Source organism: Notamacropus eugenii, chromosome 1 (genome assembly GCF_028372415.1).
Source record: "Notamacropus eugenii isolate mMacEug1 chromosome 1, mMacEug1.pri_v2, whole genome shotgun sequence".
NCBI lineage: Eukaryota > Metazoa > Chordata > Mammalia > Diprotodontia > Macropodidae > Notamacropus > Notamacropus eugenii.
The window spans coordinates 698,692,616-698,707,327 of NC_092872.1; the positions used below are offsets into that span (position 1 = coordinate 698,692,616).

A 14,712-nucleotide genomic window follows, 5' to 3' on the forward strand; every position below is an offset into this window, starting at 1 on the left:
GGAAGGGCGGGGGAAGAGGGCTCGGAGCCGGCCGCGTCGGAGGCACAGCTAAGGATGGGGGGGACGCCTTCACCCCCGGGCCAGGCGGCAGCGAATTCCTCGAAACTGCCACGATTCAGGCAACAAGTAGTCCAGACAGAACACGTGAGGTCTGGCAAAAAGGGGACTCGCAGGACCGAGGGGGCCGCCTCTCTCTGCTTTGGCTTCCGTCACTTTAGAGATCTGATTCAGCCCCTTTATTAGACAAGAGGAAGAAACCGAGGTGCCGAGAGATCCAGCCCGAGGCATGGAGCCCTTCTGGATTTGCACCCAGGTCCTGGGACTCCAAAGTCCCGCGCTCACAGAAAGGACCTCTTCCTCTTATCTCGGCCTGCCTTTCTCCTTCCGGCGCGAAGCTGGGGAGCTCGTTTCCCAGCTATCTGCAATACCCGACAGCTCGCCAGAACCGGTAGCTCACACTGCAACCTTTCCTTCCCCACAGGGAGCCTGGCGAGCCCGGGAGCGCCCTCCCCGCCCGCCGACCCCCGCCCCCGCGCCTGCGCACCAGTTCTTCTCTCCCCCCCGCCTCGCCGGTGCGCAGGCGCGGCGGCCGATGCGAGTGTGCCTGCATGAGAGCGAGAGGAGAAGATGGCGGCGGCGGGGGAAGCGGCGTGAGGAGCCCGGGTGGCGAGCGGGGTCTCCCTGAGGCGGGGGCGACATGGCCCTCCGCGGCCCCCAGGTGAGCCAGGGCGCCCGCCGGGGCGGGGGCGGGGAGCCGGCAGCGGCGGGGGCGCGCTGGGGGCCGGGGGCGCCGGGCCGGGCGGGGAGGGCGGGCGGCGTGTGAGGGAGCGTGTGAGGCAGCGGGCGGACGGAGCGGGCTGCGGCCGGGCCGCAGGGGGGACGGACGGACCGAGGGCCGGGGGCGCGTCCTTCCCTAGGCCCCGGGGACCCTGACCCGCCGCCGCAGGCCCGGCCCCCGGCCTCGGGCCGGCCACGCTCCCGGGCGGCCCAGCCGGCCAGGGGGAGGAGGGAGGAGGGAGGAGCCCGGAGCCCCCGGCGCCGGGCCTGGGGGGCGGGGGGCCGAGGAGGAGGAGGGGGATGGCGAGGAAGCCTGGTGCGTGTCCTCGGGGAGATCGCGTCCTTCCTGCCCTCGGGGGCTGGGGGGGGAGGGGAGGGCTGCCTCCCCCGCTCCCCCGGACTCCTCTGCAAGGCCCTTCTTTGGGGCGCCCCGGAGGTTGCATGAAAGCCTAGCAGATTTGGGGGACCTTGGGATCCACCGTCTTCCACAGAGTAGCCGCAGCCATCTGCCCAGAGAGGGGAGGGGGGCGTGTAGGGCGTCTGGGGTACGGCCTGAGGGATTCTGGATCATCCCCGAGTAGGAGAGCCCCCTAATTCGTGGGGCATGGCCACCTGAGGGGCTGCTACCTCCTCCCCACACCTTTTTTCTTTTTTTCCCCCCTCGATAAGTTTATCTTTCTTCATCACCTCTAAGGACGGTATTAGAAGTCCCTAGCACTAACTGAATCGTGAGTGACATCTTTTGGGCAAATCCTCCCAGACCTAAGTTTACAGGTTAAGCACCCTCACTGTTAGGGAGCACGGGTCCTGTAGTGCAACTTGGGGTTGAGTTTTCATCTTATGCCCCCCCGGTTCCCCGTGTTAATCTTACTCATGACTTCTGGTATTTAGTGGGCGCTTAGTAGTAGTTGAGTGACACTAATGGAGTAATGGAGGAGAGCTCACTGGATTTGCTGTCAGGGCAGGGGACTTCAAATCCTCAGGTGCATGACCTTAGATGAATCACTGGCCCCTCGTTTTCCCATCTGTGAAATGAAGCTTTGGGCTGGATGAACTGAGTGATCTTCGGTCCCTTCCAATTTATTCTGTGAATACCCTGTAAGAACCTACCTGTAAGACTGCCCTGTAAGCTTCTGAGTTTTAGAAGTTTAATTACATACATAATTCATTGATACAATTTTAAAAAATAGTGGAAAGATGAAAATGTTACCTTTTTTTCTTACTAAGTTTAGAAGAGGGCGAATTTTTTCAGTGTGAAGAGAAGTGTTTACCTGAGGTTTTATCTTTTTTTAAAATTGAAATTACACTGACTCAAAATTAGCATGTAGTAGGTATTTCTTCTGGAACTTAATTTATTGACCTGCACCCTTGAAATGATTGCAGTTTGTAAAAAGACTTAATCTTATTTTATATCAAATATTTTAAAAATCAAACAGGGAGAATAAGTTTTTAAAAATTAATAATAGGATCTTTTATTTTTAAAAGTATGAAGTTAATTCAGAATGTTTATATATTTTCCTTATGATAAATTATTTTAGTACCTGTTGGCAATAATGAAGTTCTATGTAGTGTGAAACTGGAAATCATGGAAATCTTATTTTCTTTAGATTCTTTGAGTTTTTTAAAATAGAAATTTTTTTAATAGGAAGTACCATTTATGGAATTCTGTGAAATTAGTGGCATAAGATTTTTTCTCTTTGAATAAACCTATTTTGCTTTCCTTTTAAGTACACATTTGTTTCCTTCACAATTTTTATAAAAATATTACAGTTTATTCCTCCTAACAGGAACAGTGAGCATGTTTTCTTGTATGATACTATTAGTAGTAATTCACATTTCTGTTCACCTAACACAATTTGAAATGGGAAAGCATTATTAAGCACAGATTGGTTCTGTCTATACCCTGTGCTAAGCACAATTAGGATCATAGTTTTAGAACCTTAGAGGTTATCCAGTCCAGATCTTTCATTTTACTCATAAGAAAACGTAGGTCCAAAGAGTTTGTGGCTTGCCTAGAAGTAAGTAAGTAAGCTGAGTTCTCCTACTCTTAATGCATCTTCAGTAAGTTTGTGAGAGAATAGAATTGATGAATTACTTTTATCATTTAATTTGAATTAACTGGCTCATCTTGTCTTTGGTGTATAGTTACATCATTTGTAAAGGAAATATTTGTTAAAATATTTACAAAATTTTGCTTTAAGAATAGTTGAAGAAACAAGGAAATAATAAACTTGTAGAATTCAGTAAAGGAAAATGTTTAGTATATTCCTCATAATTTTACTTTTTTTATGTTATTCAGAATTTTACTAGATAACCCATCTTAGCAAAAGAAAGCTACTTATTAAGTGGTAATTTAAACACTGAGTCCTGAATTCAGGATTCTGTCAAAGTTTACTAAGCTTTGCAAATCAAGGGTTTTTTTTTTTTTTTGGTATCTAATGATTTATTTAATAGATGCCTAATGTTAATAGTTATTTAAGGTAGAGATTTTTAAAAGAACAAATAAATGTCTTATTTGTATTTCAGCTTTGATGAATAACAAGTTCTGGATTAATGATAAAGCACTTAATAAGCGTTGACTGTATTCTGGGCACCATACATACAGTTGATAAAAGCATCCCACATCATGGTCCTTGCCCTTATGCAGCTTTCATTCTAATTAGAGAAGACCAACACTAATGAGTGTTGGGATGGGAGTGAGTTTTGTTGAGAAAGGCACAGGTATGGTGAGTTGAGTCATAGGCAATTGATCTGGACATATCTTTTCCAAATGGTAGTATTGATTTCTGTACTCAGACCTATAGGTGGAAAGCAGTGAATAGGGGTGGAAGGGCAGTATAAAGATGTTCAGAGAATAGCATGCTAGGCCCTGGGTAGGGCTAAATATGGAAAATTCTCACCAACTTGGAGCCTGTGACCCCAGGGTAAGGAACTGGAGTTCTGTTTCACTTTGGAGCTGAGGCAGAAGGAATATGGCATGAAGATGGCTGGAGAGTTGTGTGAATTTAAATTGGATAGAACCTTTGCTTTGATAATAGGGAAGTGTTGACTTTCCAAAAGGTCCAAACTATAGATAAATTCTAATGTGGAATTTAAAAGCATTTTAAATTTACTTCTGGATGCTAATATGAAGGTATACAAAATGATTTGCTTCAGTAATTGGAAATATAAATGAACCACTCATTTTAAAATTTTATTTTCCTTGCTCTCTACTCTGATTTTAAGTTAGGAAAGCTTCCCTCCACTCCCACTACTCCCAGTCCAACCACCCACTTCTCCCCCCAAGTTGTATATGTGTATATGGTGTAAAGATTGTGTAATTATTGAAGTTAAGAATAGGGATAGGGACTAGACTTGTGATTGATGGGTGAGGAAATTATTGCAGGTCACTCTGTACCTTCTCTCCAACTTCAGTTTTGGGGAGTGCTGTAAGTGGTAAAAAGTTAAATGACTTTTAGGTGGGATGGAAACCTAGGTCTAATTGCCTTTAAGGTCACTACATCATACTGCCTTTCACTGAAGCCAAGCATTAGTTAATGTCCTTGATTTATGATTATCATCTGTTTTTATTGGTGTATTCTTTACATGTATCATTTATAAACCTTTGTTGGCTTCTCAGACATAATGAATAATCATTTTCTTGAATAGTTGGTGTGTATTTTTCTTTTAATATTAAACAGATAATTTAGACATGTTCTAAGAAAAGATCTAGATATTAAATTTATGAAGTTGACCATTTTTACTACTTTAAAAATAGTTTCTATGAAATTTCACAAGAAATTTAACTGGATCTTTATTATAAGTGTAACCTTTTGTATCTACCCGTATAATGAGGTGAGATTCGTTCTTCAGGTAATTGGAACCCCTTGGAATAGGGTCCAGTATAGACCTGGTCCTAAATTCTACTCTGCTACATGTCATCCTGTAGTGAAGTTCCTAAGTACTTCCTTGAGTTTGTATGTATTTTGGGGTATCTTTTATTTAGAATTGATTGAATTGTAAATGTTTCATATGAAGGACCTCAGAGGATAAAATATCAAAGAAGAGATGACTTATTCTGCATGTTTATTGCTAAGTGATGGAAGAGTAAAAGCAATACCCTAGGTGTGGCTTAAGTATTAAAAATTACATTCAGGTCCGAGTAATGTGGTATAAGAGGAATATTGATTAGCTGGAGAGAGTACAGAGTAGAGCAATGATCAGTCAGTTAATGAGTTTTAAGCACCTTACTACATGCCAAGCATAGTGCTGAGAATACAAATACAAAAAATGAGACAGTTTTTGCTTTCAGGAAGCTTACATTCAAATGGGGGAGACAGATACATAGAAAAATTATACAGATATAAAGACAATAGATACAAATATATACCAAGTAAAATACAAAGTAATTTGGGAGGAAGGGAAGCTAGCAGTTGGGTCAAGTCATGCAGAAAATAGTTCTTGAGTTTTTGAACACATTTCAGCTATATCAGATAGCTAGCTCAAAGTCTTGAAGATAGTACTCGTGGAGTGTCCTCTGCGAAGAGCAGAAAGAAAAATACTTTGGCTAGATCACAGAGTATGAGACAGGAGGAGTAACGTCCTATGAGGCTGGAAAGATGGTTTAGCTTTTAAAGAGAGGAGTTAATATTTCATCCTAAAGCCATTAGGAAGCCATTTGAATTGATTGAACAGGTCACATAATGAAAGGGCCTTGAGTCCTTAGATGAGAAGACTTGTGAGACATGACAGCTGTGTTCAAGTATTCAAGTATATCATGGAAGGAGGGATTAAATTTCTTTTATTTGGCCTTACATGGCAAAACCAGGGGCAAAACCCAGAAATTTAGAGGGCCATGTAGGCTCTGTCTTAGGAATAATTTCCTAACAATTAGAGCCATCCAAAAAGGAAATGGATTGCCTCAGAAGATGATGGATTTCTCCTAATCAGAGGTCTTCAAGCAGAGACTAGATGACCATTTATCCAATATGTTGTAGTGGAGATTTCTTTTGGACTAGGCTGTTGATTAAGTCCTTCTAACTCTGTAAATTCTCTGATTTTATAGTTGAGGAAAGTTGTTGATTGTCTTTGGATTTGATACATTAACCAATCTTTTTGTGTAGTGAGAATTTTATTATGCATGAGCTTTTATAATTGTATGTTAAGTATTTTGCCTAATTATTCTTTCTTACATTAATATATTAAATAATTGAAAAGCAACCAGGGGAATTTTGGTTATAAGTTTTAACTATTGTTATATTTCTATTGGCTACCATATATGCAGCATTCTGTTTTGTGAAAAACAGATAAAACTGTAATAGAATTTGCTGGCCCTAGGCCATTGGATTAGTCTTTTGTCACTTTAGTGCTACTTCAGCAGTGTAGATGTTAGTTTCCAAAGAATTACATATGCTTGTATTGCAGTTTTCCTTTTTTATTGGGACTTTGTGTGAACATACACATGGGGGTGGATGGATCATTACTGAATAGTGTATGAAGCAAAGAGCAGAGGAATGGAAGATCTATAGAATATAGATTTCTGAGGGGAGTTTGTTTCATGTGGTAATAATGTTATAAAGATTAGTGGAGAAGTAAGCTCAAGAACACAGATACTCTTCTTTATCATATGTATACAGCCCATATCTCTTTTTATATGACTTGCAGATTGTAGCATTTGGGTGCCTTTGGCCGTCAACAAATGTTACAGTAAGATCTTGTATTCTTTATACCTTACAGTTATTTGTATGGTTCTAAAGATGTGATCTGTGAACTATCTTTTGTGAAAGCCTGCTTGTTTCTTTTAGTCACCTCACCAAGGATATCCTCTGTGTATGTAGATAATTTTCATAAAAATTTTGTGTGTCTGGGAAGGAAAAGATTTATGGACCAGTAGTTATTGGTGTTTTCTTTGTTATGCGTTTTTTGTTATAATAATATCTGATGCTTTCTCCATGATTTAGATATTCTCTCTTTTAAAGGAGAGAGGTAGAATCCCTCCTTGCATAGGAGGGAGAATTGATACTTCATCATGTACCTTGAGTACTCTCCCCTCAAAATTGTATTACAGAAGGATTTCATGTAGATAATGAAGCCATTTCAATGCTCCTGTTGGGACATGACATTGTGCAGGTTGCCTCAAGCTCTGGAACATTGCAGAGCCTCTTAAATGAGATCCCTGATTTTCCACACAGTTAAAAACAAGTAGATGAAAAAAATGTCTTTGTCAAACTCAGATAGAAATAAGGCACACTAATCCCAGACATAAGAGTTCCTATGGGCCTTGTATGTTTTAAAATGTAATGATATCACATGTTTTATTGTATTTTTATTTATTTTGTTAACTATTTCCCAGTAATATTTAAATCTGGTTAGAGCTTGTGTTGTGTTGTGGGCCTTGAGCAGTGGTGACAGATTCAAATGGAAATGGACCACTAAACTGTACATAAATATCCCTGCAGGCCACATGATGACTTAGAAAACCATACATGTTTATTTATTTCTATTTTTTTATTATTACATCAACATCCTAAAATCAGATAGGAACTATCTTTTAATGTGCTTCAGGCCACACTTGGGAGTGTTGTGGGCCCCAAGTTTGCTCTTCTCCCCCACACCTCCTCCATAGGTAGAGTAAGCTATGCATTTGGATAGGTAGACAACCTGAAGAGTTTGATCTTTTAGTATGCATAACTTTGGTAGACAGTGCAGGTAGACTATGAGCTGAATCCAGAATTAGATAGGAGGGAGAGTAGGTCAGGAAAGAACCTTTGGGAAATGACCTCAAGTTTTCCCCTGAAACAAAGATCCGTCATTTTAGCACTGGTATTCTTCTAGTGATATTGGATGACAGCAACATATAGTATACTACAATCTTCAAAGGGCCTATCTAACAAATAATTAATTAAAAAAATCATCTAGCATTTATTAAGTTCCTGTTTTGTGCCAGGCAGTGTCCTAAGTACTGGTGGTATGAAGAAAGTCAGAAGCCAGTCCCTGCTCTAAAGGAACTCATGAACTAATGAAGGAGAGGACATGCAAGCACCTATATACAAACAAGATATATACAAGATAACCTGGTGGTGATCTCAGAGGGAAGTAATTAAAATTAAGGAGGACCTAGAAAGGCTTCTTACTTCTGGGAATCAAAGGAAACCAGGAAAGCTAGGTGGTAGAGAGGTAGGAAATACTTGGACTGTGAGCCTTCTTTAAATGGAAACTGTAGGATTTATTTGCCCTGCCCTCTTGATGTGCAATCAGAGGGGCTCAGGCTACTTAGGGTACAGAGGAGCTGTGAGTACCAAAGCTGATGTAATCTCAGGGATGATGAATTTCCTGGTGATGAGCTTTTCATAGGAGCATGAAGATACTGGAGTCAAATCCAAGGAGAATAGCTAGGTGGATGTGAACTCTTTTTAAATGGAGGCTTTGGGAGGAGTTTTTCTTCTGTTTTTCCTTTCTAGTTTTTATGTGGATATTCCTAGGTCCCTCTCTTTGTTTTTTGCTTACTTCTCACTGGCCTCATTTCAGGATTTCCTCAGTCTATTCTTCTGGTTCTAGTTTTATGCCAGCTTTATGTCTCCCGAAGTCTTCCCTAGGTCAGGACATGTCAACAAGCATTTAATGCTTATTTTATGCCAGTTACAGTGCTGTGTCAGCTCTCAAAGTAAGGCTGAAAGATAGTCTCTGTCCTCAAGGAGCTTAAATTGTAATGGGATAGACAATATATAAATAAGAAAAGAGGGGAAGGGAACAAGCCTTTATTAAGTGCATACTATGTGCTCTCTAAGCACTTTATAAATATATTACTTGCTCCACATAACCCAGAAGGTAGATGCTAATATTTTTCTCATCTTATAGTTTGGGAAATTGAGGCAGACAAATTGAGTTTCTTGTCTAGGAGCACACAACTAAGTGTGTGAAGCCAGATTGAACTGAATTATTCTTGACACCAAGCCCGGTGCTTTATCTCCTGTGCCAAATAGCTAGGTATATATTGAAGGAAAAGACATTCTTAGAGGGAAAGACATTGGCATTGGTTGTAATCTGGAAAGGCCTCCCAGAGTGGGTGAAATGTGATCTGAAGCTTGAAGGAAATTAGGGAAAATAAAAGGCTGAGGTGAAAGAGCAGAGAATTTCAGGCATGGGGGACAGCTTGTATAAAGACACGGACTGCAAGGGACTACAAGTAGGCCAGTTGCAGAGTGTATAGAGGAGAGTAAGTTGTAAGTTGATTGGAAAGATATGAAGGGGCTAGGTTATGAAGAGCTTATAATACCAATATCCTGGAGGTGATGGGACAGAGTGGTATAAGATTAGACTTATGCTTTTGAAAAATCACTTTGGCAGTTAAGTGGAGGATGGTTTGAAGTGGGGAGAGATTTGAATCAGGAAGAATTAGTTATAAGACTATTGGAGTAGTTCAGAGAGAGGTGATAAGAACCTGAACTAGGGTTGTGGTTGTATTAGTAGAGAAAGAGGGATATGTATGAGATATTGTAATGGTAGAAATAACAAGATTTGGCCATAGGTTGTATATTGAGGGAAGTAATAGTGAGGAACTGAAGATAACACTAAGATTTTGAATGTGGGCAACTGGGAGGATGATTGGTGGTACCTTCAACATTGATAGGAAAGTTAGGAAGTAGAGAAGGTTTTGGGGAGAGATAATGTATTTCATTTTGGTCAGGTTTGAGATACCTACAGGACATTCAGTTCTAGATGCCCCAAAAAAGGTTGGTTTGTGGTATGGAATGGGACTCAGGAGAGATATTAGGGTTAGATTTGTACACCTGAAAATCATCTGTATAGAGATGATAATTAAACCCGTGGAAGTCAGAGAAATCACCAAGTGACACATGAAGGAGAAGACAAGAGGGCCTAAGACAGATATGAGAGAGAACCAGGAGAAAGCAGTGTCATGAGAAAGAGTGAGGAGAGAGTATCCAGAAGGAGGTGATCAGTAGTTAGATTCTGAGTAATTCTCTCTCAGTTCCTTTGTCAGTTTTCTAGTTCCCTCCATGGTAGTTTGCCCAACTGGTCTCCACATGTATCTGGCTGTGCTCTTCCTTGACTAGTGCTCGTTGATTGTGGTTTGCCCTTCTTAGTTAAGGAGCAAGTATTGCTTTGCTTCCTGTATTATATGGAGGCAGATGGATTGAAGTAATATTGGTTGGCTTTATGTTTTTTAAAAATGACATACATGTTTGTCAGTGATAATTATTATATCCTCCAGATGATGATGTTTCAAAAAAGACTAGTTTTCAACTCCCATAAGTTCATGAAGTAGGAGTGGATGAAAATTATTTTCCCTATCCAAGTTCATGGAATCCCTGAAATCTATTGTTTTGTAGATCCCTTGGGGGTCTGTGAATCCCAAGGTAAGAATCCCTGTTCTAATCCAGAATCTGAGATTAACTGAGTCGGGAGATAAAGTAACTAGCAAAAAAAAAAAATCAGTTATTTAGTGATAAACTGAGATACAAGTGGGACTTTGTGTGTCATCTTTCCTATATTAAAAAAAGAGGATTTCATGAGAGAAATGATATGATGATGATATGATAACACTAGCATTGTGAGGAGGATATTTTGAGAGGGAAATTCAATCATGGTTAACGTAGGTGTCATCTAATCAGCTATGAGATCCTGTCAATTCACCTCTTCTAACATCTCATGCTGCCTATTCTGTACTGTGACACCGCTACCACCCTTGCGTGGACCCCATCACCCCAAGCTTGTACTATTGCAATAACCTACTACATGGTTTTGCTTCTGCAAGTCTCTCCCCACTGTAATTCATCTTATGGTTGGTTGTTGTCCTTCGTTTTCGAAGAGGATCAAAATAACATCACGATGATAAAGTGAAGTTTCAATGTGTTCAGCTGGCTGATCACACCAATACGAGTGTGGAATGCTTTACCACAGGTTGGGGACAGATAGTTTGTATGAATATTTGGGGTGGATGCTCCAAATTTGTGCATCCTATGTTTACTTTGTGCTGTCTCCATTCTGCTTTGCTCACAGAGCACAGCACCCTTTCTGATGTGGGCACACCACGCTGAGTGGTCCTATGCCAGTGTCTCCCATGTTGCACAGTCAAATCCAAAGTTCTTGAGAGAGAGATTGAGGGTGTCCTTGTATTGCTTATTCTGACCACCATGTGGTCATCTGTCCCATGGGAGTTCTCCATAAAATAGTCTTTTTGGCAAGCATATATATTGCATTTGAACAACGTGGCCAGCCCGTTGGAGTTGAGCTCACTGAAGCATAGTTTGAATGTTTGGCAGTTCAGCTCAGGCAAGGACTTCAGTGTCTGGTACATTATCCTGTCATGTGATCCTCAGAATCTTCCTAAGACAGTTCAAATGGAAGCGATTCAGTTTCCTGGCATGGCACTGGTAGACTGTCCATGAGTCACAGGCATACAACAGTTAGGGCTTATGGAAAGTTATGTCAAAATTTGGCTGCCCAGAGAAGTTCATCCATATTGTATGTCAATTTCATGATGGCATGTTTGCCTGGGTTCTGAATAATGGACAATGCTCTCGTGCCTTCCCAGTCACCAATGGAGTGAAACAGGGCTGTGTGCTTGCTGCCATGCTTTGCTTTTTAGCATGATATTTTCAGTCATGTTGTCAAATGCTTTTAGTGAGGATGAACATGGCATCAAGGTCAGCTACCATACATTTGAAAAGGCTACAAACCAAGACAAAGTGGAGAGGGTGTTGCTGCATGATTTTCGGTTTGCAGCCTCTGAAGCTGAGAGGCAACAAAGTATGGATCAACTCTCTGCTGACTGTGCTAATTTTGGCCTAATAATTAACACTAAAAAACACAGGTGCTCCATCAGCCACCACCACACCATCCATATGTGGAACCATCAGTTACAGCAAATGGAGAAGTTTTGAATGCTGTGAGTAAGTTCACTTACTTTGACAGTGTACTTTCCAGGGATGGGCACATTGACAATGAGGTTGATGCACATATTGCCAGAGCTAGCTTAGTGTTTGGGAGGCTCCAAAGAAAAGTTTGGGAGAGAAGAGGTATTAGACTGACTACCAAACTGAAGGTCTACAGAGCCATTATGCTGACCTCAATTTATCTTATACTAAGCAGTCAAAGTGATCTTCTAAAAAGCACAAGTCTGCCTATATCATCCCCATCCTTCCTTTTTCAATAAAACTCCATATTGTTTCCAGGACCAAGATCCTCTGTTTGGGGTTCAAAGCTCTTCATAACCTGGAGCCCTTGTCTTCCCTCCTCACATTATTTTTAGTCTTCTTACACCTCACTCCCCTCCGTGTACTGACCTCCTTTGTTATTCCTCACGCAAGACCTCTATCTCCCAGGTCTGGGCACAGAATTGTCATTGGCCATCCCTCATATCTGGAACTCTCCCTTGCCTTATCTCTGCCTCCTGATTTCTTTCAGGTTCCTAGGTAAAATTTCATTTTCTACAAGAAGGCTCGTTGGCTTATTCCTCCCAGAACCTTCATTTTAAGGAGGTTTAGACCAGCCATGTTTTTCTTCACTTGTCTCCTGGCTGCACTTCTTATTTTCACACATTCTTACAGTCATGACCCTTCCATCGTCATTTCTCCTTTCCTTTTCACTTCCCTATGTGTTGCGTTGCCCTCAGTAGAACCCAAGCTCCTTGATGGCTAGGACTGTCTGTCTGCTTTTATTTATATTACCAGAGTTTAGAACAGTACCTGGCACCTAGTAAGCATTTAAAAATGTTTATTGACCATTTGACCATTCCAGATTTATTTCATCTTGCACCTTTTTCCCTTCCTTCCCTTTTTTTGGGGGGGGGGGGGTATTTGCTGCAGCTTGCATTTTGCATCCTCATATGGACCACATAGCCTTGGAGCATTTGAAATAGTGTATTTTGAAAAAGATATATTTGTGCAGCTTTTTCATGAACACTTCTGTTGTCTTTAAATAAACCGTTTCTGTTTCTCTTTAAAACTAAAGTTTTTACTGCTGCACATTCTATATCTTGTTTTAGGTTTTCTTGTATGAAACTGGCATCTTAGATATATGAACTGGAGCATTTTATAAGTTTTCATTGGTTTTTCATTTCTAAAAACTTTAGGTAGCTGTCACTTTCTTTAAAGAAATAGTAGTGGAGAGAATTCCCTTTTTAGAAAATATCTTGTTTGTTGTCCCTCCATTTTCTGTACTTTCTCATTACTGCTCTTGTGATTTCCATTTCCACCATTAATCCAATAATTTACAATTTAAGCTCTACACTGCCCTCTACTTTAGAATTCCTTTATTCCTAGTGCAGTATTTGCCCCATCCCAACCCTGAATTACTCCCACCACCTACTACCTCTTCACTTATTGATATTCTTTAATGGAGTTGGAGGAACTCAAGAAACTAAGCTGACTTGGGTCTACTACAAATTTGTTATTGAATTTCAATTTAATTCTCATTGAAATACGGCAATCCCTTTACTTTTTAATTGCTTCTTTATCCTACTCTCCCCAGACGGCTTTTTTCTGAACCAGGAGTGGGGAACCTGTGGCCTTCATTGAGTCCAAGTTTTACAGAAAAAATCCTTTTATTAAGGGGATTTGTTTTACAAGGTTTGGATTCCATCAAAGGCCTGCACTTGAAGACCTAGAGGACCACATGTGGCCTCAAGGCTGCAGGTTCCCCACCCCTAAGTTTGAACCTTCTCTTCTTAAACCTTTTTCTTTTGTCCTCTCAGCTCAAGACCTAGACCTAATACTTTACTGAGAAAATAGATGTTTGCCATGAGATCTTAGGTCTCTGATTATCATTTGGCCTTTCTGCTTACTTAGTCCAGCTCTTGTGTATGTGCCTTCATCCCATTGCTTCTAACAGCTTTCCCACTTAATAATCTTCTCTTTTGTATTCACTTACTGGTGAATAGCTTCTTACTGGTTTCTTCTGTGATTATTGTTGTTCAGTTCTTTCAGCCCTGTTTGACTCTTCATCACCCCTTTTGAGGTTTTCTTGACAAATACTGAAGTGGCTTGTCACTTCCTTCTCCAGATCATTTTATAGATGAGGAAACTAAGGCAGGGTCCTACAGCTAGTGTCTGAGGTCAGAGTTGAACTCACGAAGATGAGTCTCCCTGTTAGAAACATCAGACAAAAACAAATTTCTGTATTGGCTGTGTCCAAACATGTATGTTTCATTCTTGAGTCATTCACTTTTCTGTCAGGAGGTGGGGAGCATGTTTCGTCATTAGTCCTCTATAATCCTGATTGGTCATTATACTAATTAGAAGTTCCTAAAGTCTTTAAAAATTTTGGTCCTCATGGGTGTCATTGTCTAAATTGTTCTCTTGGTTCTGCCTACTTCACTGTTTTTTTTCTAATTACATTTATTTTCAGTTTTCAGCATTCATTTCCACAAAATTTTGAATTTCAAATTTCTCCCCATCTCGTACCTCCCCCCTACCCCAGGATAGCTTGTATTCTGATTACTCTCTCCCCCAATCTGCTGTCCCTTCTGTCACCTCATCCCTTTATCCCCTTCCCTTCTATTTTCCTTTAGGGCAAGATAGATTTCTGTACACAGTTGCCTATATATTTTTTATTTCCTAGTTGCATGTAAAAACAATTTTTAATATTCATTTTTAAAGCTTTGAGTTCCACATTCTCTCTATTCCCTCCTCCCCACCCACCCTCATTGAGAAGGCAAGAAATTTGATATAGGTTATACATGTGTAGTCATGCAAAACACTTCCATAACAGTCATGTTGTTGTGAAAGACTAACTATATTTCCCTCTATCCTGTCCTGCCCTGCATTTCTTCTATTCTCTCTTTTGACCTGTCCCTTTATGAAAGTGTTTTCTTCCAATGACCCCTTCTCCCAATCTGCCATCCCTTCTATTATGCCCCATCTCTTATCCCTTTCTCCCCTGTTTTCCTGTAGGATAAGATAAACTTCCACACCTATTTGAGTATGTATGTTATTC

General features: G+C 40.9%; 1 protein-coding gene across 4 annotated transcripts in view; it reads left to right on the top strand.

Annotated features, from left to right (window-relative positions):
• The first annotated feature begins 342 nt into the window (after window positions 1-342).
• The window catches only part of USP10 (ubiquitin specific peptidase 10), a 73,925-nt gene continuing 59,555 nt past the window's right edge, over window positions 343-14,712 (top strand). For 2 of the 4 annotated variants that reach the window (XM_072636214.1, XM_072636217.1), the window contains exon 1: window positions 572-718. In XM_072636214.1, the coding sequence (XP_072492315.1) occupies window positions 698-718 (21 nt within the window). In that variant the 5' untranslated portion in view covers window positions 572-697. Of the gene's footprint in view, window positions 719-14,712 lie in introns of all 4 variants that reach the window. The other 2 variants (XM_072636215.1, XM_072636216.1) reach the window with 2 other exon arrangements.